Below are 24,006 nucleotides of genomic sequence, written 5' to 3' on the forward strand. Positions count from 1 at the left end.
CCAAACCATGCACGCATTTACCCATAGAATAAACGATCACATTTACCCTCAAACCCGGAGAAAGAAAACGAAGAAACTCCAATAACAAAGTAGAATACAGTTTATGTCCACCCCCACCACCACTTCCAGCCCATAGCACACCCAGCACAGCCCCATCCTCATCCATCCCAACGACTCTCTCCCATGCCAGACCCTCACCTCTCAATACCTAGGTAGGTAGGTACCAGTACTCAAACCCGCTTCCCAAAAAGCACAACCAGCTTAAACACCGCAAGCAAACGCAAGAACAAACGCGAAGCTCAACCCAAAACACTCTCCTTCTTCTGCGGACCACGAACATTCGGGAACATTCTCATGAGGTGGTAGTTGATCGTGCTGCGGCCCTGGGCCTTGGGTTTCTGTATGTCGCGATAGCGGATTAGTAAACTGCAACTCCGTCTCGTTTGTGCATGGCAGGAAAGAGAAACGTACGGGTGCGTCCATGCAGGCTCGTAGCTGCTGTTCCAGGGCCCCGCATCCTTCCATAGTGGCACCGGCTGAGGCCCAGCAACCTGCGTAGAAAGAGACATTAGTTAGGGTGGGTTCGATTCGTTGGAGGTGTTGTTTGTGGTTTTAGTTCAGAGAGGGTTGCGGTGCTTCCCGCTAAGAGCTGGATTCCTCTAGATGGATAGTTGGAGAACAGCCTTTCACGGCAGGTAGGTGGCAGATATGTTGAGAGGTAGCGAACGTACTCAGCATCGACGACATGATAGCCACACAGGGGTTGCCCTGGTGCTTGTTCGGTCTCCGGACGCGCAGGTGGTTGATGGTCTGGAGACGGACCGGGGTGAGACGGGTGCTGGCTTTGGGAGGCATTATGGTTTCGTCAACTGTATTGAACTTGGAGCACCGAGGGAAAGGGGCTGGGTCTGCTTTTGTCGTGGTTTTCAATGCAGAATAATGCCGCCAGATCGGAATGGATCGAATCGAAGGATGCAGAGCCAGTGGAAAGTGCTATCCCGCCAAGACTTCTGGACAATTTTGCCCGCGGAGGTTTGCCTTTCGGAGTGGTGCTGACATAATCTCGGCGCGGTTTTGGATTGCTACTGATAAGGTGCTTCGTTCTACATTCAGTTTCGCCTCGCCAAGAACATACAAGATTGCACAGTCAGATATTGTTACGAGAATGAGCAGAAGGCATGTCTGTGATTTTTACTTGAATACTCTCGTCTCGCTGCGCACGACGCGCTGCATTCAACCCTCTTCCCCGAACTGTCGATGTCTTTTTTCCAGCAGCAGTGCGCGGCGGCGGCAAGATGCGGCAACCGCCCAACAGCAGAGCGATGATAGCAGCAGCAGCAGCAGCAGCAGCAGCAAACCTCAAGATGGAGAATCTCCCGAGCAAGGGGCCATGGCCCGTCGACTATCCGCGATGACCGAGGACGCCATGCTCGAAGGCGGGCGATCTGCACGCAAGAATATGGAGTCCGCGGGGTTCTCGGAGGATCTGAAGAAGCAGCTGGAGGAACGGGTGGCGGCGGCGTCATTCCGGAACGACTATGCGAGTGCCCATGCTATTGTGGATATGCCGGTATAGTTACACCCTTTGGACCCTAACAGAATATGGGAGATGGAAGTACTGACTCATACTCCGTTGCTTCTATACAGGCCAGCGCAGGACAAGGCACGCGAGACATCGCCGGCGCGGAGCCCTGGACGGGCAAGGAGAACCTCCACGACGTCACACTGCGCATGCTGGACAGCTCGATCAAACCGATGCGCACGCCCTACAAGATCCCGAAACCCGTCGACATGCGCATCAAGCCCAAATCCAACGAGTCGGCCGGCGTGCGGCTGGCGCGAGCGAAGGAGCGCACGGCAACGTACACTCAGGCGCAAAATTCGGGGCCCTCGGAGAAAGAGCGTGAGGCTATGCGTCGGGAGATGAGGGAGCGGTTCTCCGCGGGCGCGCGGCCGATGCCGGCTACCTTGCAGGGGTTGACGGCGTTGGCGAACGAGCGGATTGAGGATGCGATTGCGCGTGGGCAGTTCAATAAGATCAAGAGGGGCAAGGGGGTCAATGTGACGACGGACCATAATGCGAATAGCCCGTTTATCGACACGACGGAGTATTTCATGAACAAGATCATCCAGAAGCAGGAGATTGTGCCGCCCTGGATTGAAAAGCAGCAGGACTTGGCCAGGGAGGTGGATCGGTTCCGCTCCCGGCTGCGGGCTGAGTGGCGACGGCACGCTGCACGGCTGATCGCCAGCGAGGGAGGGTCGCTGGAGGAGCAGATGCGGCGAGCGCGTGCGTATGCCGCGGCAGAGGCTCGGTTGGTTGAAAGAGCCAAGATCGAGCAGGCGTTCAAGGAATCTAGCAGCAGCAGTAGTGAAGAGCGGGTCTCTTCCGATGCGACTGTCATTGAGGCATTAGCTGGCGAGGTTTCGGAGGAGCCCCTGCCGCATGTCTCGCCTCTCCGTGACCCGCAATATCTCAATACCGAGCGCTCGTATTTGGAGCTTATGGTCAAGAATCTGAATGCGCAGACGCGGTCCTACAATCTTATGGCTCCGCCAGTGGCGCAGAAGCCGTATCTCAATCTCGAGCGGGAGCTCAATGCATGTTACACCGACGTGGCTCCCGGTCTGGCGGAGGAGATCAAGCGACGAGCAACCGAGCGGGTTCGGGGCCCGGCCACAAAAGGGCCTAAAGCTGCAAGCATCTTAGAGTCTCTCAGTACATCTCACACTGTGCGGGTGTACGAAGAAGATCACTCGAAGGGCTATGGATTCAAGCAGTTCTGGCGGGACCTATTTTCCCAGAAAGAATAGAGCAGTTTAATTACCAAGAATCTGTACAAAAGTCAACCCGCCTCAGTCTATACATACCAGCAGAAAAGACATGATATCTCTCTATACTATAATGTGCCAGCCATTCTATAGCATCACCGCCAACAGGCTCGAGAGCAGAAAGAAGGGAGTATAGGTATAGGAATTAATCCATATAACATCATTAATTCACTCCTCCCCACAAACCAGACGAACCAAGCCTCAAGCAAACTTATCATGCTTCCCCCTGACCCTGACATCCAGCACCACCTCATGAAAATCGCCCTCCCTCCTCGCGCGCCTCAACCGCCGCACCTCATCCTCCTCCAACCTCCGCCCAACGATAGCCTCCAGCTCCTTGCGGCTCACCTTCTCGCGCGCCTTGATCTCCTTACTAGCCTTGATCTTAGGCTTGAAGCGCGCCTGCATGCGCACCCGGATATTGGTATCAGCCGACAAGGTGCCGGTATCGCCGCGGACCTCCAGCTTGACGCCGGACGCGGTGCTTTTCGATGGCGTCTCCGCCACGCTGATGAAGGTGCTTTCTTCGGACTCGCTGGTACCCGTCTGGATGGAGAAGGTGCTCGGCACGGCGGCGGGCAGGACGTTGAAGGTTTCGTAGTGCGAGACTGCCGCGGAGGTCGCGCTGAGGATGCCGTGTTTGTCGCTGGATAGATACCTTTTTGTTTCCTGGGTGTCAGCTTTCATGGCTCAGACTATGCATTATATTGTGTCTAAGGAGGACGATGAGGGGAGTAAAAGGAAACATACCGCCCATGCGCTCCCTTGAAGCTCCACCCCTCCACGCCTGCAACCTTCGTCGCTACCCACACCTGCCGCACGTCGTGCGGCTCCGCCGTGCTGGCGTCCCCCTCGATCAGGTTCTCGAGCTCCGAGGCGAAGACTTTCCCGTGCGCGTCGCTGGCGATGCATGTCGGCGGTTGGCTGGGCAGCACTAGGAGGATCGGGCCTGCGAGGTCCGAGGGCGCGTCGGCGGATACCCAGGATTGGTCTTCTGGGTTCTCGTCTTCATTGGCGGGATGGTCGGTCAGTGGGTTGGTGTCTGCGATGGTGGTTGAAGCGGAGGATGGGTCGTTTGTTGAAGGCTTTTTGGAGGTGCTGGTTAATGAGGTCTCGGCTTTGCGTTTTTTGCTGGATTTCGGCTTGTCGCCTTTGAAGGTTAGGGGTTTGACCATTTTGGTTTGAGGATTGGTGCGTTCGAGAGGTAATTGAATTTGAGAGGGGAATGCGTAGGAGGACGAATGGGAGATTGCGCTGTAGTGTTGAAGAAAGATGGAGTGGAGAGAAAGTCGAAGACAGTGATGGGTTGCAGTTGCTTATCGATAAGAGCGGATCCACTTGAGCTGCGTTTGGCGGTTGGATTGAACTACACGAGTACATTTGATGGACAGAGACTAGTCCAACACACTCAATATGTTAAGGTTAGTATATTTTCAGCTACACTAAGAGGATTGGAGACTAAACAAATGACAACTCATCCAGCAGCTATCTTAGGTCACTCTGATGCAATAAGGACCTTGGAGACACCGACCCACCAGGTCCTCTCGACACTATTTAAAGACCGCTACAGCTACTGACAGCTACTTTAAACACGCAGATATATCATACAGATTTATTCGTCAGTCATTACCTAGAAAGCACAGCCAGCTATGCTAATCTAATCAAAAGTGATGGCCGCCTTGATGGCAGACTTGTTCTTCATGCTCTCCAAGCACTTCTCCCACTCCTCAATCTTGAACACCTTGTTGACAATGCCCTTGACCTTGACCTTGCCAGAGTCCAAGTAGTCAATGGCAGCGGGGAACTTGTACACCTCGGAGAAGCTACCCAGGATGGTGATCTCGTCGCCGACTATGAAAATCATTAGCGTTGCACTCGTTGCGGATACAGCGGAGAGAGATTGACTTACAGATCTTGCTAGGGGGCCAAGAGACACGGTCCTTGCCGGAGTACACACCGTACACGACAAGCTTACCACCACGGCGGACATAGTTGATCGAGTCCTCCAGGATCTTGACGCTACCAGTAGCCTCGACGACAATGTCGAAGCCATAGGGATTCTCGTCCTTGAGCTTCTGGAACTGTGCGCTGGGGTCGCTGCGGGAGAGAGCAACGTACTCATCACCGGCATCGAGGGACTTAGCCAGGTCCATCTTGAGACCCTCGGGGGCAGCAACGACGACACGGCAGCCACCGCATTGACGGAGCAACTGAGCCAGGATCTGGAGAGATGTCAGATCGACGCGAATGAAAGACCCTGGATGCGAGATCACCTACCAGACCAGTGGGACCGGCACCGAACAACAGAACCGACGAGCCCATCTTCGGGGCGATCTTGTCGAGACCGTGAGCGGCGCAGGAAGCGGGCTCCAGGAGAGTGGCGTCCACATCCGAGAGGTTCTTAATCTTGAACACCCTGCCAGCTACGTTCTGTTAGCCAACGGCCTTGGTTACAGAAGGCTAAAACAAACATACCAGGGTAGGCGCAGTATTCGGCAAAGCCACCGTTCATGGTGACACCGTGAGCCTGGAAGTTCTCGCAGAACAACTCATCACCCCGACGGCAGTAGAAGCACTCGCCGCACAGCTCGGAGTTGTCGGCCACCACACGCTCACCAATCTCGAAGCCCTTGACCTTGGAGCCGACGGCAGCGACAACACCGACCGTCTCGTGACCGGGAACGAGAGGGAACTTGGCAATGAATTCACCCTCGTGAATGTGCAAATCGGTACCGCAGACACCGCAAGCCTTGACCTTGATCTGCTGCGAGTTAGTGGGGGTCTACTTCACCCAAAGTCTCCAAGACTTACCAAGACATCGTTGTCACGGATAGTGGGAAGGGGAACCTCGGCAATGCCGTGCTTCAAGGGCTCCTCGTAACTTTGTGATGAGTTAGCCTTGACTAAGACAACCAGTGAGGGGAACAGGTCATCACCAACCGGAGGGCCTTCATGGTCTTGGGGAGGTTGGCAGCCATAGTGCTTGATGTGTGGTATGCTGTCGAGCGGTTAGACAGGATGATCTCGCTGACTGCTTACTGGGGAAGAAGCCACCTACAGGATGATGAAAGGGTATAGAGGGAAACGAGGAAGAGATCAGGTGGGTTATCTGTGGAAGTGTGGGAGAGATGAAGAGCAGATGAGATGAGATGAAGGCAAGAACATTGTCGAGGGGAAACACGAGGCTATTTGAATGCCAGCAACGAGTCGATCGGATGGAGGGGTTCGAGGAACGAAGAGGGGAAATGAAGTCAAGGCGAGGGATTGAGTATAGCAGCAACAGCAGCAGCAGGTGGGGACTGCCAGCATTGCCCGATTTGACTCCAAGACAAGACAAGACTGGAACTTGAACCTAGTCTGTCTGCCAGTCTGTTTGTCTGGACGGTTTTAGTCTCTCCGGTCCATGCATGGGCTGACTGGATGCTGCCAGCTGAAACCAATCGGGAGAACAGCAGTACGGGGAGGAATTATTGCTTATCCTTTCAAAAACTACTAAGAAATCTACAGCACATCAGTCCAACAGTCAGAATGACAGTCAAACTGACAGATTGACAGTTTTGGTGATTGATCAACAGACCGACAGATGCACACACTCACACACAGAGTATACCTCTCGGTACTCGGCAGGACTAGTCTCGGGACAGCCACGGCCAGGTACCGGGAAGTACTTCGGATTCCTGGCGTGATGACTTCATCCCGCCCCGAAACTAACCCAAACCAATCCAACTTAAAAGAATCTCCCCCACCAAGTGACTTCATGGCGTTGGATTGAATCAATTTCCACCCCACTTTTGCTAGCCTTGCCTTGTTTGACTGGCTTCTGTGGCTTTCCTTCATTCTCTCTCTTCGTTGTCCGATTCATTCCCTCCCCTTCGTCCCAGTTCCTGACTCCCGACCCCGTCTGTCCCTGAATCTTCCTGATCACGACAGTCGGAAAGCGCACCACAATCCCGATGATCTCATTCGACTATCCCCTACTCCAACACCCCGTCTTTCGGGCAAAGAAGAACAGCTGAGCCGACAAAAGAGCGGAGGATCGCTGACGAGGGAAAGACGGGGAAGGCCAACTCAACCCAAGCCAACCCGTCCGGAGGGATCTAGACGCTTCCAGAGAAACAGACTCACCGCTGCTCCACCATACTGCACTAGTCTTTCGTCCTAACGGGTCCACGTCTCACGACACACTGTCGCTTTGGTTCCCTACCTACGTTGATTGTCAGACAATGCCGCATGAGAGCATGGGGAATCCTGCGTATCTCTTGGAGAGCTGCATGCACTACAGACACACCTCCATGCAACCTGAGGATGTGGGTGTACGTATGCATCCAGTGTTGGAGCCTGCTGCCTGCCTGTGTCGACCACCATTAACTTCCGGACGACATGATAAGCGAGACCATAAGAGGACAAAAGAACCGCTGAGAGTTTATTCCGCGCAACGCGAAGGAGGCTATCGGGCAAATCAGGATGCAGCGCGGGCTATGTCCAGTCAAATCACCGAAGCCAGGCCTTGTCTGCAACAGCCAATCAGCATGCCTGAGACTTCACGCGAATAGCTTCGCCCTACGTCTCAACAACTGGGAGTGTCGATCGCACGAAGTATCTATCCGGAAGTGCCACGAAATCTGGGCACATGGGACGGTCACATGATTTAAGGGGCCGCCTGCCGGTGGTGCACCTCACAGCTAACTGAAGCTTTGTTGCGACCTCTAGAAGGGATGCTTCATTCCCATCGATGCTCACCCCAGATTGTGAAGGTGTGCGATATGCCCTACGGCCATGTTCATCTCCTCCGTACTGACTGACCCAATGGCAACTCGCCATGGAGTCTTCGATGCGCAAGGGGACCAGCAGCAAGCCTGTAATACTGCAGGATGAACATTCCATGAAGCCAGCCACCCCTTGGTTATAAGCTTGACTGGAAGCTATCCATGCCTGTCCTCATGCTTCCCTGTACCAGTCAGTATGAGTTTGGATAGTCTTCCCGCCGAGCTTATTCTATGCTTGGGATATTTCCTTGAGCCCAAATCGCTCGCCGCATTGACTTGTTCAGCGAGGAGGTACGCTCTGCTGTTGTACCCGCAGCTTTATGACATCTGGATCCGAATCCACTGTGCCAGTTCTGTCAGCTATCGTTCTCTTTGGGGTAACACCAAGACCTGGACATCACAGTACGCGATTGACTACTTTTCGCGGCTCCAACCCGACAATTTCCTGGGTTATGATCGATCCACACTAGTACATCACTTCGCAGGAGCCGGCAATCTGTGGCTGCTTGATGTTCTTCTTCGACGAGGGGCGGATGTCAATGCGAAGAATGAGGATCGAGTTGCGCCCCTGCATTTAGCGGCGTATCAAGGCCACCTTGATGTCGTGCAGGCCCTACCAGATTTTGGGGCGGATATCAATGCAGTCGATCGTTATTGCCAGACACCATTGCATATGGCCGTCCGTGGGGGCTATTTGGAAGTGACTGCGCACTTGCTCAAGTTGGGTGCGGATATTTTCACTAGCCACGCGGATGGGGCATCCCCATTCGAGATGGTTATCATCCATGGTCTGACAGATTTTTCAAGAATGTTCATCTCTCATATCACCCACACTCAAGGCGACATTAATACGCCTGGTGCTCAAGGCTATACAGTGCTGCACTTAGCGTCCTGGCAGGGATACATTCCCATCGTGGAATACTTGCTTGCTCACCGGGCTGACCCTCTCAGAAAGACCTCAACCGGCGACACGGCTTTGAACCTGGCCTGCAAGCAAGGCCACACAGAAGTCGTGAAGCATCTCTTGAGAGCGACGACCGACTCACGCAGTGACATTCTTGCCCCTAACAATCGAGGTGTCACTCCATTCCACAACGCTGTTTCCTGCGGTTGTATCTCCCTGATCGAATTGCTCCTCGATTCCGATAGCGATCTTTTGGCCGTAGACGTCTATGGTAAAAGCGCTATCGACCGAGCACTGGATGGCCCGGAGGAAGTGTTCCAACTGCTTCTTCGTCGAGGCCCGGCCTTCTGGCCTGACCATTGCCTGCGGCGCCGACTTCTCCTGGACTCAGTCGTCTCCCGGCTCTCGACCGAGTTTGGATGGCAAGCGGTAACTCGAATCTTAGAATTGATCACCTCGGGCAGAGCTGCCGTGGACCTGTCCACTCCATTCGGCTCGGAGCGCACGATACTCCATGTTGCCTCCAGTTTGGCAATCAGATACTGCAGGTTCCAGAAGCTACTTCCGTCCTTGATAAACGCAGGCGCAGATGTCGATATTGCCGAGCAAGAGACAGGTGACACACCGATCCATATTATACTGCGCCTAGCGAACGAATACAAGGAAAGCAACAGCAAAACGTGTGAGGGGATTATTCTGACCATGCTCCATGCCAGCAAGGATCTGCATAAGCTCAATAGTGAGGGAAACAGCTATCTACACCTTGCAGCGGGATGTGGCGCTGCCGACGTAGTAGAATGGCTCTTAGTTCGGATGGCCATTCAGCCGCCATCTTCCCAGGAACCTAGGTGGCGCGCCCCAGCAACAGGGGATCCATTGTTGATGACCCATGATATCAGCGCGGGCAACTCGGAGGCGATGACAGCCTTACACTTGGCCGCACGCGGAGGACATTTTCGGTGTATCCGTTTACTGGTAGAAGCTGGGGCGAATCCTTGAATCCTGGACAACGAAGGCAATCCGCCCGTGCACTACGCGGCTGGTTATAGCGATGGAAGGCTAATGGAGTACTTCGCTCACCTTGGCGCGGCCGTCCATGAGCACTGTGATGCCTGTGCCGAGAATATGGTTGCGTGGCAGCAGAAGAAGCAGACCCGGAGCGCGGTAGTCGATGGGGAGGCAGGTTTCTGGGATGTCTCATGCTTGTTCCAAAAGGTCAATGACATGATACAGATAGATTGATCTTAGCACAGGGATGTCTTGTTCTCTGTCTCTGCGCTCTTGATCTTATGAAACATAAACTAGCGAAGGATCACTATACTGCGATAGGTGATCACCATGTAATAGAATAATACAAGGGACTCTGATTGGATTCAAGTTCATTCATTCTGACACTCGATAACTCGCTTCAAGGGCTTGCAGGTTAACTTGTACGTAGTATAATAGCACACCAATCAATTCCAAATGAGTCTGTAGCTATACTGCAACAACGCCTCGAAGTCTTAAGCTTCTCCTTCCAATTGTAGTCAAAGCCATAGGAATATCCACACACACGACTCGAACTCAATACAGACAGACCCTTGAAAATTTGCCTGCCCTCTTAAGCCCCACGAAACAAGTCAAGCAATAGGTGCGAAAGAGAAAGTCGTCGCACCCTCTAACCTAGGTGGTCATACATCTTGCAGTCCACCGAACGAAACAGGTACACCCTGCGGTATACCCCCCGCGGCGCATGTTACATAGAATAAACGCACCGATATGCATGCAAGTTTTGTGTATTCTGAAATGCTTTAGTGCGCACCTCATTCCTTCAAATAGCACTCTCTTGGTTGACCCGACTAGGAGATGCACACGCGTACCTCAACATTATTTTTGTCTGCTATGCACTGCTTGCTAAGGATTTACCTAGACCAGCGCTCCTCCATGCACCTCCATTCAGGGTATCTCTATCAGCTGTCAATCAACATTAGTAGCCAGCTATCCCATTCACTAGCTCTGCTAGGACGCACGTATACAGACCGTGCGGACTCACTCTCCTCCTCAGCATTGCGTCCAGCAGTTGACGGATCAACCTTCTCTGTACCTCCGAAGGGCTGCCGAATAGCTTATCAGGCTTGCCACGGTCGCTTTCCGGCCTTTCAGAGTCAAAGCTTGACTCTCCATCCATGGTCTCCCGACATCAAAGGGGCCATTCTTGTGGTTTTCTTGCCCTCGATCTTCTAACTAAGTCCGAGCATTTGCAGCTACGTTGCTGCAGGAGAGAAAAGGATTAGGTTCTGGCCTCGCGTGGGCCAAAGTAGTCAGGTCGAGTTCCAGGGGCGTCTATATCCATTGTAGAATCTGGGAATAAAGATGAGTATAGGGATCTGTTGCATCTTGGGCCTTAGGCTGAATACCTTGGCAGAGGGATATCTTTCTGGATACCAGTTGGGATAGTTTTGAATAGGCGAAGCTGAGGTGCCCTAGAAGAACAGGAACACTATTTAGAAAGGGCATATGAAGAGTACGTCATTCCAATGTGCAACATATTGAAGATGGAAGACAAGAGATGGAGCCATATAGGTAGATGAGAAGGAAGGGTGGGCAGAGAGAAGATGAGGAGCTTCAAATAGACTCTCTAGCTACATAATCTGTGTTGCAACTGTCATTGAATATCTTGCCAGCTGTGGATGTATCTTCTCATGGCAGTATCTCTCAAGTGCCTCCTAGCATTGAGTAGACAGGCCACGGCTGAAGACACAATGTCAATGGATGGTGAGAAAGTTATTGGCTATATATGTTTAGAATACTACTGTCCCTGGTTGGAACAGTTGTCTTTCACAAGGGCCTTCATAATGTCTCATTTCATATTGTCGAAGAATCGCTCTACCACGTCTTCTTTGCGTGAACTGAAATGAAAAGAATGACAGCTGATATATCCAATTCCTTTTCCAGTGATATCAGACCGCCAACAACGATAACACTACTACACCGCAATGCATGAATGAAGTCCCAATGCCTCCGATATCCATCATCTGCTCCCAAAGCCTGAATTGGTATTATGCATATCCATCGCATACTCCGTACTTATATCCAGCGCACCGCCTCCGCTCATCTGACACCGGACTCTACCTCTACTCGGCTCAATTCTTCCGAGATATTCATCCTCGCCAGAGCATAGAACGATCCTTCATTCTGCCCCGGAGACCTCTTCCGTAATTGCTCTTTGGATACATCTAGTAACTACAAGAATAACACCCCCCACCCTCCTACTCCGATCTTCAACCCCAACCCACTAAGCTCAATTCCATCTCAACATAACCCCCCTCCTCTAAAAGAACCAAAATCCCCAGAACAACCCCATCCCATCCCAAAAATAAACCCAGCCCCCACCCCACGAAACCCACATCACATCCACGATGAAGGGAGCAACGGGTGTGGCACCGAGATTCCCACCCACCCACCCACCAGCAAGAATTAAAGATTAGGAATGCGAAGATCGCCTCCCCCTTTGGTAGACTAGCCTATCTACTTACTGCATGGGACTTTGCTAAGGATAGGTAAGCGAGTAAGCAGGGCAGCAGGGCAGCAGGAGATATGCTTCTATGGTTCTTCTGCCGCGTGATGAGGTGGTACTCGGCATTCCTGGGTGTGCGTGCATTGTTGGGCTTGCATTCTTGGGGGTGCGTAGCGGGTCGGTCCTTTGGGAATGGGGATGATTCTTCATACTTATTTTATTGGATGGAAGAGGAGGTTTAATTAGTTGTTGCTTAAAGGGAGGGAGGTAGTGACGTATCTTTGGTTGGAGAGGGTATAGTTGGTTGTAGAGGGTGGGATTGTCGAGGAGGTATTGTATGCTGTTGTGTACTACAGTTTGTGGATTCATTCTAGGTATGGATGATTGGACTAGCTCAATGGGTGTCGGTGGGATCAAGCACTATGGATATATACGATAGTATACCCAACAATCCAACCCCGAAACTTACTCCTAGAGCTCGAGATACAAACCACAACCTGATCTGCCCATCAATCGCAAGTAATCAACATAGCATCACGCCCAGACATAGACACAGCGAGGACCCACCTCCTCAACTACACCCCAATCCATCCACTCGAGTAGTCGTCTGCTGCTGCGAAACATACTAGCTACAGCTTCACCAGACGCAAGAACACACCCACCCCAGGACAAAACTAAATAGACAAACTCCCCCGCCTCAGCACGCCGAATCCGGGGATAAAAAGCAGGAGCGCAAGGAACAAACCGATGGTCTGCATGCATGTCTAATTGTTCGTACCTGGCATCATCCCCCACTATCCCTAGACGCAGGTGCACAAACCCGGGGGGGGGTTGGGGTTCCTGCTTTAAGCCCTTGATACCGGAGAATTTTCTGCAGGAATATTTCAATACAAGGTAGGGTTTAGGGCCAGGATTATGACCGAGATCCCGTTTTGTATATTTATCACGACAGGGTTGGGGATGGGATGGGAGGGGGTGAAGGGCATTGATTGATTGATTGATAAAGGGTGCGATAAGGGGTGTGTCGTGCCTTGCGGACATTTTTAGTATATACTTGGATACAGTACGATAATCCCCATCCCTTGAATGGTTGGCTCGAAGATAGGCTCAGGGTGTGGCGTTGGTGGTGATCGATCTACAGATCTGATCTTGAATCCATCCATCCATCCATCCCCCTTGCCACCCACCCATCCACTGTACTGTCTCCATCCTTCCCCACGATGCTGGATCGATAGTCGAGATTTATTGTGGAAGTGGATCAGGAGATAAATAGATAGTCTTGCATTAAGTAGAGTTTTTTTAGTTTGTTAAGAGTAAGGGGCGGTCCCACGAGGGAGGGGTTTTGAAGAAGGGGGGGGGGCTGGGGGTGAACAGGCAGACCCCCAATAGTCTCAACCATACAATACATTCAATCCATCAATCAGTCAACAAGTTTTCTAATCAATAGTCCGATAAAAAGAAACCTTAAACCTTGATTAACTTGCATCAGTCATCGGAAGCAAGAAAACCATCTGTTGCATGCGCACAACTCGTGTGCCATCATAAGCGTTCTCTTCAACTAAGTTAGGTTATCAAGGGATAGAAGGGAGGGAGCCATAGTTAGGGTAACGTTCCTCCTGCATACATAACTAGCCTAGCGATTCTCTTCATGTTCACATAAGCTTTTCCCTTTATGCATGCCCCCCCTTCTTCCCCGTTTCAGGCGAGCGACACGCTTACGGTTTTCTGAAAGTCCTGCCCGCGTAACTATACTGAATACTTGGTAGAAGCGAGGATCGATGTCAACCACCAACTGACTGCTGCATAACCCCTCTGGCCCTACAAGCACAACCGAATGGGTCTCAAGGCACTACTACTTAGTACTACTAGCCGGGCACTAAGAAGAGGAGTCCGGGCTCCGGTGGCAAACTTTAAGCCGGTTAAAGGAACAAAAAAGAAAAAGTGGGCATCTATGATGATGTCTTGGGCGTGTGGCACTGGGTTTGACGGCCGGCCGAGAAGTGGGTGGGTGGCCTGAGGAAATTACATAGACTACATTGTCAACGAGTCTGGAACTTCTCCGTTCGGGACGCGCCTACACTACGTAGGTTTTGTGGGTGGAGTTTGGGAAATCGTGTACTTGGATTGTTGGTGGGTTTGTTTGGTCGATCGATCGATTCTTTTACTACGAGTAAGCACGATCGTGATCGCGATGGGAGGGTCAATTTGCACTTTGCAAGGTGTGTAGATAGGGCGTACTCGCCGCCAGGGTTGCGCATTGAGCCTACTACATCGTCGGTTGGAGTTGGGAGGGTAGCGAGAGATTGATTAAGCTTCTTCTTCGTCTTCGAGTGGGTGGATGGGCAATCAATCGTTGACCGTGGTTGCGTGTCGAGCTGATGGTTTTACCGTACATACCGTATCACCGTATCAAGGACTGATTCTGTTATGTCACGGGGCGGCAAGGAACGAAGTCTCTGGCAAGCAGGGAGAATTGAAGGAGAGGAAAAGGAACGAAGGAAAAGAAGGGAGGCTGGGAGGAAGAGAGTTAGAGGGTAACTGTGATGTCATCCTCCCCCAAGTATCCCGTGCGGGGAAAACCTCAGGCAGACTATGTCATGGTCACGGGATGGCGCTCGTCGGTCGCGTCAACCCACGGCTACCTCCACAGTACCATGGCTCAAAGTACCCTGCCAATGTTGATCTATGTTGTTGATGTTTACATCTCAAACACGCCAAACGCGGATAAACAATGGGGCAGCTATACATGCATCCAGATCGTGTTGTTGACGACGGGGATCTCTAGACCGATTCCAAAACGCCAGCCAACACATACTTACATCGGCATTGGCGGGGGAAAATAGTAACACGCGCTCCTGCAGGTGAAAGGCCTTTCCCCTCACTGACATCACGACTGGGTGCAGTGGCAGAGAGCGAAACCGGTTGGGAGCATTCCAGTCCAGTCCAGTCCGTCCCCTCCGAGTCTCCGACCCTCCCCCCTCTCTCTCCCTTCCTGCAAGACAGTCGACGACATCACTCGCGACGCGCCGAGCATAGCGTATCTAAATAAAGTTGCAGACAGTCATTCTGGAGCACGAGCACTAGACCTACCGTGCTGGCCCAATCAGCGCCCCCATCACCCATCTAGACCCCCCGCACCAGCGCTTCCTAAATTCCTGTTGACCCGCCAAGGCCGTCTGCTTGCTGGTAGAATTAGTCTAGTCGGCCTCTTACGTCGGTTTATCACTCTACTAACTAAGGATGCTGGTGCTGGTCGTGGGAAAGTGTGCCCGATCCTGGTGCTCGGTCCTCCAGGGTGTCTGGGCGGCCTGCCCGACAGATAACGATAGCAGCGCGCACATGGCGATGACACCGCGGCACAGCGTCTCGAGTCAGCCATTATGGTCAGCGACTCCACCTGTAAACACATCCGAGGCAAGAACACTAGGCTTCCACTGGCACGGCTCATCATCGCGTGGTTATTTCCGCCCACAGCAATGTCCGGCGCGGCTGGTCGGCGAATTGACTATTCAGCCGCACGGCGCCGAGCTGACCTTTCGCAGCGACCCGGAAGCTTACGGATTGGATGATGAGTTGGCGCGTCCGCGGATACGCTCGACTCGCATCCCAGTGTCGCAACGCGAGGCATAAGATAATAACCCAGTATTGGGGGCTAGCGCTCTTCCTGGCGGATAAGGCCGACCCTTGAGCCGCAAGTCCGGTTAGCGGTAAGGTCTGTTAGCATCGAGATATGATGGCATATGCCTCAAATCTGGACTTTCATGAGCTCCCGCACCAACACCTTCGACGCGAAAAGGGATTTTCGCTGGGAACGACCGGTGTCTCAGAGGTGAGGGGCCTTGAAGTGGGAAGGATCAGAATCCCACATGAGGGGGGACCAGGTGTGATCGCTGTGCATACGAGCTTACCGATCTCACTTTTCGTGGCGGTGTAAATGATAATAACCAGAGGCTAAATTCCAATCTCAATCCTGGGAGGGGTTGATTGGGCAATTCCGGCTTTCGGCGCCAACGGGAGTTGAGAGGGGAGGGGCAGCTCTTAGTCTCTGGGCCTTTATCGTGACGATCTGATGCACGATTGATTGAGAGCGATAAAAGTAGGCCCAGAAAGAGCGGAGACCATGGGAAAAGAGTTCTCTCACTCTGCCGAAATAACCGTGACGACAGTGGACTTCCAGATTGTCATGGCGGTGACCCGGCCGGGCGAGGGAGAATAGACTTGGTCGGTGACGTCGTGAGGACCGACCTCGGGTACGATGGGCAAGCTTGCGGCAGCAGCTTGGGAGGAGGAGGGATACTAACCCCACATCAGGAAGGCGTGCTAGAGCTGGGCTGTCAGACCTAGTCGCGTCGTTCAGCTGAGTGAGTAGCTGAGATGGGGGCTTGGATCGGCTCGGGGATTCTTGCCCATTATCTGCGATAATGATAAGATTTGTAAGATCAACTGGAGAACTCGAGCCGACGATAGATTAACAACATGGATCTGGGTATGCGCAAGGCGAGCAGGCAGCAGAAGGGAAAAAGGCCACCGCGAGCTATGATCGGCGGGAATGGCGAGAGTCGAGACAAATAAGGGTATGGGCGCGTGTCTGGGTGAACGGTCCGCCATGCGAACAGTGCGCGAAGAGCACGGTATTTCTAGACGACTTCGTCGGACGGACCATTGGGCACTGAGCCATCGTCATCTCGTAGGAAATCTCTGTTAGCCCAGTAGCTTGATCAAAGCGTCGAGCGACTGTGCACCAGGAACCGGGCAAAGGTCAACGGTTGTATAGATCAACCTGTCGCCAAATACATACCTCGGAGGGCGGGTTCGCATCGGAATGACCGTGATAGTCGTGACACACTGAGTGAACCTGGAAGGTAGACAGGGATATTGCCATAGTGAATCTACGATGCCGATCGGCTCGAAGGTGCTTTCTCTCATCCGGTTTCTCTTGGGGGGGAGATTGCAAAAAGCTCTTCAGGTTCAGCAAGAGGGAGAATTAAGCGCCTGGTATGTTCGGCCGATGTTCTTCCTGAGGCAGAGTTACCGGATTGGGCATAGAACCCGTTCTTCTGCGTTCCCGACCGGACGACGATGACCGAAGACCAAGTAGCAACCAGGGTAGGCGAGTATGTAGGTAGCATGTAAGACGATCGACAGTAATCCGGAAAAAGAGAAGGACTTTCTCACTCCCTCCAGCTTCACCTTTTGCCCACTTCTAGAGGAATAGATTGCTTCCAAACCTGCATTGTAGGGCCGAGAAGAGCGAAAATAACGGTCGACAACCTTACGTATGAATGACAGCGTTCACTTTCCAGTTCTTTTCCACAGCTTCCAATCGAAGGCACTTGTTCCTGAGAAGATACCGGCCGGACAAGCTCTTTTTTCCGACCGAGTGGAGCCGGTGGAGAATTTCATTAGTAGATTCGATCTTCTCTTTTCGGGGCCCTTGAGAATGATGTATATAGTAGACTGTAAGAAAAAAAAAAAAAAAATTCGAACGGCACACACGGGAAACGAAATTTATTGATCCAATGTAAAAATTATCCTCAGGCCACATTTCGTCTAACTGGTGGGTTCGTCAACGAACAACCCCCCTCCTTCCCCATCCCCATCGAATCACGCGTGTATCACTATCATCAGGGTAGTTTAGTGAGTTGGGTCCTGAGAAACCTTAGAAGTGGATAGTTATAGAGCCTCCGACCTAGCTTAAGCCAGGAGCAGAATGAAGCGAACGACTCCGTGTCGAGCTAAAAGGAGGACATCAAAACCTCCAAACCAGAGTGACAGGCAGATCCCCCGAAAGAGGCAGCTGGTCACTGGTCGGATTGAAGAGACAGATCCCCGGGTTCTCTCTTTACTCCAAGGCTGCTGCTACTGCTGGGCAACTGTCAAACATGAGCAACGGTTTCTACAGCAATTGTAGTGCGACTGTTACACAGGTGAAACCTGTCAGAAAAAATTGCGAATACAGCGGGCGACCCAGTGGTGTTAGTAATGGAAAGAAAAGAAGGCGGAAAGAAAAAGGAAAGAAAAGGCAAAAAGAGGAGACAAATGGAGAACAACGGAGAGGATGGAGAGTCCTGGGTCTCTTTGGGTCTTTGGAAAGGTCTTTACTGGGTCGATTCTCTGGACTGTTCGGCGTTGAGACAGGCACGATCCATGCATCAGCCAGCCAAAAGGGAGCGTAAGGAAGCTGATAGGCGGGGGGTTGCTGAGCAGCGGCTAGCGTTTATGATGGCGGCAAGGGAGTCCCGGCAACGAGGCATAGTAAGAAGTCAGTAAAGTCACTAGCCAGACTGTGCACTTGAGTAAGAATAAGTAAGTAAGTAACTAAGTAAGTACTATTCAGTATGATACCTCCCATCCGACATGCCTCATTCATCCAAATGCCTGCATATACCGCCCAAAGGTACTGTACGGGTACCTACCGGACACACTTACATACTATACATACATCTGTACTGTACGAGTACATAACTAACCTATAACCTAATCCCAAGACAGAAGGCAAGAAAAAAAATCCAGATCCAGAAGGAGAAATTTAATTCTTCCCCAAAAAATGCAAAACGCAAAATGTAAAATGCGAAAATGCCAAAAGGGAAAAAAAAATCACCCAAAGTGAAAATGGATGGATCCTTCTATTTGCCCCGAACAGGTGTACCTACAGGTGTCAAGTCAGTAGTATGAAGTCAATTGAATAAGAAGGGCACAAGGGCAAGAACAAGAAGCAAAGGATGGGGAAGCTCTCTCCACATCAGGGCAACCTGGAACAAAAGTAGAGACTAGTGAACGAGGGAGGAGGGAGGAGGGAGGGAGGGAGGGAGGGAGGGAGGGAGGGAGGGATGAATGAATGAATGAATGGTCGAACATACTAAGAAGCAAGCAAGAAAGAGAAGAAAGGATCAAGGCCTGAGGCCTGATGCGGTCATGGTCTCTTTCAGTCTCTCACAGTCTCTCTCTGTTCTCTCTCAGTCTTTCTTCCCTCCCCCCAAACCGGTTCAACCATTTGGTTCTAGTCAGGTCAGTTTCCGTCGTAGTGGTTTCTGACACAACCAAAGACCAGCAGCCAACACTAGACTAGTCTAACCCATCGTCGCTTAAGCTCTTTCTCGAGCATCTGGAGATCCCTCCCCACTTTTTGCGTTGCCATTGCAACAAGGGCATCCCTTCAGCTTCACTTTCTCCAGTGTCTTTTTTCTTCTTCTCTTCTTCTTCTCCTCTTCTTTTCCTCTCACAGCTCTAACTTCCTCATAAGAGCTTCTTCCCGTCCGTTGCGTTCTCATGCTTCATTCCGTGAGCCACCGTCTTCAGCTCCGATCCCGTCTTCAGCCCTCGTCCCTTCGGTAACCTTTCCCCCCAGTGCATTAGCGTACCACCATATCTATGCTGGCAACTCCCCCTCCCCTCCCCTGATACTGGCTGAGAAGTCTTCTGTTGCTGACCTGAACCTGTCGTATCTTTAGACCTTCCTCCCGGCCGGCATACTTCCTGTTTCAACCTATATCCTATCCGAAAGCACCTTGATCTAGTTCCCCGTCAGCCAGCCATGTCGCTTTAGATCCTTGGCCCCCCCGTCCGCGAAAGAAAGTGTGGGTACAGGCTGGTCAGCTCAGGAAGATTTCAAGAGCCGGTACCACGATTTCCGAGGTTGGAACTGCCACTTTGACAGTTGGGAGAACGAAGGAGAAAAGAGGAGCTGGGTTGGTGGTCATTTCGATCGGCTACCATTGTCCCCGCATCTGCCGTGCATTGCATACAAGGGAGAGGAAGAAGCTTGCAGCCTTGTACCGACAACGATTAGAGATCGACTTGGAACCAATCCGCGGGTTTGAATGATCGGCAAGGAAGAAGGAACTCGGGTCGGCTACAATGGAACACTCGTCCCCGTTGGCTGCGATGCAGCCGCCGTCTGTGATGTTCGGCCACTGCTTTCGTCCGGATGCACCGACCTCCTATGCGTCCTTTAGTCCCATGGCGGGATTGGCCCACAGCAGCTTCAACTTCAAAGACCTGTCCATGAAGAAGGCCCATGGGGACTACTTCAATGTGAAACCTGTGCGGGGCTCCTCACCAACTGCTAGTCTGGCAGCGGACTTGTCCCAGAATTTTCATATTGATCAAAGGTCTGTCTCATGCTGTCCGCCTTCTTTGTGCAGCCATGTGTGTTTCATGAATAAAGAGTTGGCTGACCAAAAATAGCCCGCAATTGGCCACGCCCCGGCGGTCTTTGTTCTCGTCAAGCCTCCTTGGGAAAGCCAATCGGTGTGGTGAGTGACATTGACGTCGTGTGTTTAAAAAGTGTTGATAGCTCACAGTTTATCGCTAGAATCTATGACCACACCTCCGCTTCCCTCCTCGCCGGCTCCGATGGACTCTATGGAGATGTCCCCCTTGCCTCACAAGCCAGCCTTCGGGCTGGTCAACGAAGTCGAGCTGGAATCGCCCTCTCTGGATTCGTCGTTGGATACACCTATGCTTTCGGCCGCCCCGAGTCCATTGGAGGAATCCCCACTGGTGAGCTCGAAAGACGGTCTACAAGAGTAAGAGAGGCAGCCCGAGAGTGGAGTCATTGCAGGCCTACATGGATCTAATCACACGGTTATCTGTAGGAGAAAGCGTCCAACCTTCTTACGGCCGAGTTTAGCACGGAGCAAAGCTCAGACATTCCAACTGGGAATGAATAAGCCGGCCCCAGAGAGTCAAGCACCGCCTTTCAAGTTCCAGAGCAAGGGAAACAGGACGTCACTAAGCGCGTCTGCGTCGTTGGAGGACATGTTTTGCGAGTCTCCCCAGAGAGAGCGTCCGTCGCTGAAGAACCACTCGACCAGCAACCAGCTATGCACCTCTCGCCTGAGACCACCGTTCGGCAGTAGCAACAGCCATGTCCGCGGGAATGGGTCCCCGTCCGCGGCATCGGTCCGCAAGAATTCGCACCCGACAATGCGCCCGCGTAAGCAGTGCAGACGCTCGTTGAGCATGTTTGAGCATCCGGAGGATGTAGTCGTCGAAAAAGAGGCCAGTTTAGTTACAAATGCACCACTCCCGTCGATCATCGACATTGAAGGATCCCCCAGCCTGCAGCTTCCTCACACTTTTTCTGAGGACCAGGCAGATACATTGCCTCGTATCGACAAAAACATCTTGGTGGAGCTCATGGATGGCAGATACAACGATCGTTTTGACAATGTCATGATTATCGACTGCCGCTTTGAGTATGAGTATGACGGCGGCCACATTACCGGAGCCGTCAACTACAACGACAAGGACCACCTGGCGACCGAACTCTTCGCCACTCCCAAGCCGCGGACGGCGTTGATCCTACACTGCGAGTACTCGGCCCATCGGGCCCCGATTATGGCCAAGTACATCCGTCACCAGGACCGCGCATTCAACATCGATCACTACCCACAACTCACCTACCCCGACCTGTATGTCCTGGATGGTGGTTACAGCTCCTTTTTCTCCGAGCATCGATCGCTATGCTACCCGCAAAACTATGTCGAAATGTCCGCCAAGGAGCACGAGTTTGCCTGCGAGCGAGGTCTCGGCAAGGTTAAGCAACGCTCCAAGTTGAATCGCGCTCAGACTTTTGCCTTTGGCGAGAACTCGCCCCAAATGGAAGACAGCCCTACCGGACGCTGTCGCAACGGCCCTAGCGAGCGAAACCGATTTATGGGCTCCCCATTTGCCGAAAGCCCGGCATCGAGTCGATTATCCGGCCGACGTATGCTTTCTTACTAAACTTATGAACCCTTCGTGCAATATGCCTTGCACCACGCAATGATGTTATGACCGATTTGGAACAAGCCACGCTGCGACCACCTGGAATGACCTTCGTTTGCATATGGTCCCTTCCCTTGCCTTTCAGCGTTCTCAAAAAATGGCCAGTGCAGGTCAATTGGCTGAATGAATGCATTCGCGAGTTTTGGCGCAAAAGGGTTTGCATCCTTGGGCTTTGGAGGTGAACGCGCTGAACCTTCCGCAAGGCAGCGCTTCACCTGACCGACCCCGTTCCGCTCATTTTGACTTTCGGTTTCCTATTTCCGTTTGGATGATGTGGTGAAGAAGAAAAGGGACACGGCGATTTGATGACACCACAAGCTTTGATATTCCCTCACCGATCCGTTTCACACCCGGAACGACGATTCCAACCCGAAACACGACACAGAATACCTCAATCACGACCTATTTTGAATCGACATCCCTTTCACCGATCACTCCCTTCGGACCTTTCCTATGTCTCCTTGAACGAGGTCCCGTGATGATGAATTGCATCTGAATTCGCGGGAAACACCTCGCCACTATGATACCTCGCCACCCGGCAATTTCCTTTTCGACGACTTTTCCTATTTTCTTTACCGTCTTTGATCATCCTCCCAGTTTCCTGTACAATCCCGAGGGAGTGTCACACTGCTCGCCGTACGAAGTATATATCGATGTACGGCTCGTCTGGTCAGACGATAATTTTGTTGTGCGCGGCGGCGTCATCGACACGGCGCTGACTTGGTTCGAAGATGGACCTAGGAGTCAGACTAATAAGTGTTTGATGGAGGCTGCCGGTGCAGCTGTACATAGATAAGAATTGGTCGGCTATTGGCCCGGCCTGATAATGGAAGGGGGAGTCGAAAGATTAGAGACAGCTTTCCTATGTTGGAACAATGAAGAAACGAATTACTTTTATCTCAGTTACCGTGTGCGTAGGCCTCAGTCGTAAGGTGTTAGTTGCGGAGGCCTCATTAGTAAGGTGTTGACGGCGGGCGGAAAATGTAGCCTAAGGCATGGCGACGCGGGGCGGGCGGTGGGTTTCTTTGGACGTGGGCGATTCCGCCTCCGCTCCGCTCCTCTCTTTCTCTTCTCTTCCCAACTTAAAACAATAATCGAGCCCACAACACGAGGGGGAGGTCAATGAAACCACCGCCATGGACATCGACGACATTCTCGCCTCAGTCGACCGCCACGACCCGACGACCCCGGAGTCAACGGCTCTGGACCACCAGCTGCTCACGCGCTTCTGGGTGGCCGAGCGGGGTGTTTCGGAGCTTCTTCCCTGGCCGGGGCCATTAATGGAGCGTATGATGGAGCGAGTGCGACGACAGGTACTACCTTCCTGCCTTCCTGCCTTCCTTCAGCCCTGTCTTCATTTCCCAGCCTATGGCATAACACACCACCCCAGCCAAACCAACTGACAATGATACCCACAACAGATCGAAACAATCGAAGACCTAGCCGCCAGCACCCCCGACTCCATCCCTCCTCCTCCCCCAACAACCACAATCACAACCACAACCACCACCGGAACAAAATCAAACACAACACTCAACCTCACACTCTCCATCCTGCAAACCGACCTCTCCCGCACGCAATACCTTCTCCGCAGCCTGCTGCGCCAACGCCTCTCCAAACTCACAAAACACAGCATGCACTACCTCATGCGCATCTCCAGCCCACACGATCAATCCCAATCGCAATCGCAATCGCAATCCCAGAATCCAGACGGAGAAATCCGACCCGAGGACTCGATCCCGGTGCCCCTGGCCGGCGACGATGCCGCGATCGCGCCGCTCTCCGCGCCGGAGGTGAGTTTCCTGGTTGCGCACCAGAGGCTGCTGGCGCGGCACTACGGGGATGCGTTTCTGGGGTCGTTTGCGCCGCAGCTGCGGCGGCTGGATGATAATGCCGGCGGGACGAGTATGGTGCAGGGGCCGGAGATGCGCGAGGTGGTGTTTGTGCGGTGCTTGGTGGAGGAGGTGCGCGTTGTGGTGCCGCCTTCTGATGGGGTTGAGGAGGAGACTGTTGGGACGGCGATGCGGATGGGGGATGTTTGGGCTGTGCGGTGGGAGGGGGTGCGGGGGGCTTGGACTAGGGGTGAGGTTGAGATTCTCTAGTCTTATCTTTCTATCGCTTTCGTGGTGATGGGTTGGGGGCGAGGTGCTTGGGAGGCTGAAAGGAAGGGGGGTCCGGGGGTTCTCCCCCGGATACCCGTATCTATGGTCTTGGATTGAGGTGCCTGGGACGCTGAA

The 24,006-nt window shown here is 52.5% G+C and overlaps 10 protein-coding genes across 10 annotated transcripts; 6 read left to right on the plus strand and 4 right to left on the minus strand.

The window, feature by feature from the left end:
- Nucleotides 1-26: 26 nt before the first annotated feature.
- BO97DRAFT_439213 (mitochondrial 37S ribosomal protein mS37) lies at nucleotides 27-997 on the minus strand. The gene is made up of 3 exons (XM_025697965.1): nucleotides 732-997; nucleotides 472-551; nucleotides 27-398 (listed from the first exon to the last, which is right to left on the minus strand). The coding sequence occupies exons 1-3, from the start codon at nucleotides 853-855 to the stop codon at nucleotides 300-302; spliced, it is 303 nt and encodes a 100-aa protein (XP_025556398.1). The 5' UTR covers nucleotides 856-997; the 3' UTR covers nucleotides 27-299.
- Nucleotides 998-1,390: 393 nt separating this feature from the next.
- BO97DRAFT_333997 (DnaJ family domain-containing protein) lies at nucleotides 1,391-2,814 on the plus strand (the record flags this gene model as incomplete). The annotated part of the gene is made up of 2 exons (XM_025691383.1): nucleotides 1,391-1,570; nucleotides 1,648-2,814. 2 exons carry the CDS (start codon nucleotides 1,391-1,393, stop codon nucleotides 2,812-2,814), a joined length of 1,347 nt encoding a protein of 448 aa, XP_025556399.1.
- Nucleotides 2,815-3,033: 219 nt separating this feature from the next.
- On the minus strand, nucleotides 3,034-4,080 carry BO97DRAFT_380516 (uncharacterized protein; the record flags this gene model as incomplete). The annotated part of the gene is made up of 2 exons (XM_025693209.1): nucleotides 3,583-4,080; nucleotides 3,034-3,490 (listed from the first exon to the last, which is right to left on the minus strand). Exons 1-2 carry the CDS (start codon nucleotides 4,005-4,007, stop codon nucleotides 3,034-3,036), a joined length of 882 nt encoding a protein of 293 aa, XP_025556400.1. The 5' UTR covers nucleotides 4,008-4,080.
- A 362-nt stretch (nucleotides 4,081-4,442) lies between these two features.
- BO97DRAFT_358924 (zinc-dependent alcohol dehydrogenase family protein) lies at nucleotides 4,443-6,286 on the minus strand. Its single transcript, XM_025692293.1, has 7 exons — nucleotides 5,891-6,286; nucleotides 5,773-5,830; nucleotides 5,644-5,713; nucleotides 5,308-5,593; nucleotides 5,110-5,255; nucleotides 4,742-5,054; nucleotides 4,443-4,683 (listed from the first exon to the last, which is right to left on the minus strand). Exons 2-7 carry the CDS (start codon nucleotides 5,808-5,810, stop codon nucleotides 4,490-4,492), a joined length of 1,047 nt encoding a protein of 348 aa, XP_025556401.1. The 5' UTR covers nucleotides 5,811-5,830; nucleotides 5,891-6,286; the 3' UTR covers nucleotides 4,443-4,489.
- A 1,775-nt stretch (nucleotides 6,287-8,061) lies between these two features.
- BO97DRAFT_310797 (ankyrin repeat domain-containing protein) lies at nucleotides 8,062-8,583 on the plus strand (the record flags this gene model as incomplete). The annotated part of the gene is made up of 2 exons (XM_025691220.1): nucleotides 8,062-8,248; nucleotides 8,465-8,583. Coding segments are annotated over 2 exons (306 nt in total), but the record flags the coding sequence as incomplete, so codon positions are not given.
- Nucleotides 8,584-15,238: 6,655 nt separating this feature from the next.
- On the plus strand, nucleotides 15,239-15,628 carry BO97DRAFT_419494 (uncharacterized protein; the record flags this gene model as incomplete). Its single annotated transcript, XM_025696563.1, has 1 exon — nucleotides 15,239-15,628. One exon carries the CDS (start codon nucleotides 15,239-15,241, stop codon nucleotides 15,626-15,628), a length of 390 nt encoding a protein of 129 aa, XP_025556403.1.
- A 279-nt stretch (nucleotides 15,629-15,907) lies between these two features.
- On the minus strand, nucleotides 15,908-16,820 carry BO97DRAFT_2933 (uncharacterized protein). Its single transcript, XM_025691138.1, has 3 exons — nucleotides 16,797-16,820; nucleotides 16,405-16,682; nucleotides 15,908-16,318 (listed from the first exon to the last, which is right to left on the minus strand). The coding sequence occupies exons 2-3, from the start codon at nucleotides 16,604-16,606 to the stop codon at nucleotides 15,963-15,965; spliced, it is 558 nt and encodes a 185-aa protein (XP_025556404.1). The 5' UTR covers nucleotides 16,607-16,682; nucleotides 16,797-16,820; the 3' UTR covers nucleotides 15,908-15,962.
- A 2,038-nt stretch (nucleotides 16,821-18,858) lies between these two features.
- Nucleotides 18,859-19,685, plus strand: BO97DRAFT_2953 (uncharacterized protein). Its single transcript, XM_025691142.1, has 3 exons — nucleotides 18,859-19,006; nucleotides 19,068-19,329; nucleotides 19,450-19,685. Exons 1-3 carry the CDS (start codon nucleotides 18,906-18,908, stop codon nucleotides 19,513-19,515), a joined length of 429 nt encoding a protein of 142 aa, XP_025556405.1. The 5' UTR covers nucleotides 18,859-18,905; the 3' UTR covers nucleotides 19,516-19,685.
- Nucleotides 19,686-19,855: 170 nt separating this feature from the next.
- Nucleotides 19,856-21,727, plus strand: nimT (putative tyrosine protein phosphatase MIH1; the record flags this gene model as incomplete). The annotated part of the gene is made up of 4 exons (XM_025691370.1): nucleotides 19,856-20,109; nucleotides 20,186-20,257; nucleotides 20,302-20,526; nucleotides 20,596-21,727. 4 exons carry the CDS (start codon nucleotides 19,856-19,858, stop codon nucleotides 21,725-21,727), a joined length of 1,683 nt encoding a protein of 560 aa, XP_025556406.1.
- Nucleotides 21,728-22,861: 1,134 nt separating this feature from the next.
- On the plus strand, nucleotides 22,862-23,871 carry sld5 (putative GINS DNA replication complex subunit Sld5; the record flags this gene model as incomplete). Its single annotated transcript, XM_025692294.1, has 2 exons — nucleotides 22,862-23,082; nucleotides 23,191-23,871. Exons 1-2 carry the CDS (start codon nucleotides 22,906-22,908, stop codon nucleotides 23,869-23,871), a joined length of 858 nt encoding a protein of 285 aa, XP_025556407.1. The 5' UTR covers nucleotides 22,862-22,905.
- Between the last annotated feature and the right edge of the window lie 135 nt (nucleotides 23,872-24,006).

The sequence above is a fragment of the Aspergillus homomorphus genome (genome assembly GCF_003184865.1).
Source record: "Aspergillus homomorphus CBS 101889 unplaced genomic scaffold BO97scaffold_1, whole genome shotgun sequence".
In the NCBI taxonomy this organism is placed as follows: Eukaryota; Fungi; Ascomycota; class Eurotiomycetes; order Eurotiales; family Aspergillaceae; genus Aspergillus; species Aspergillus homomorphus.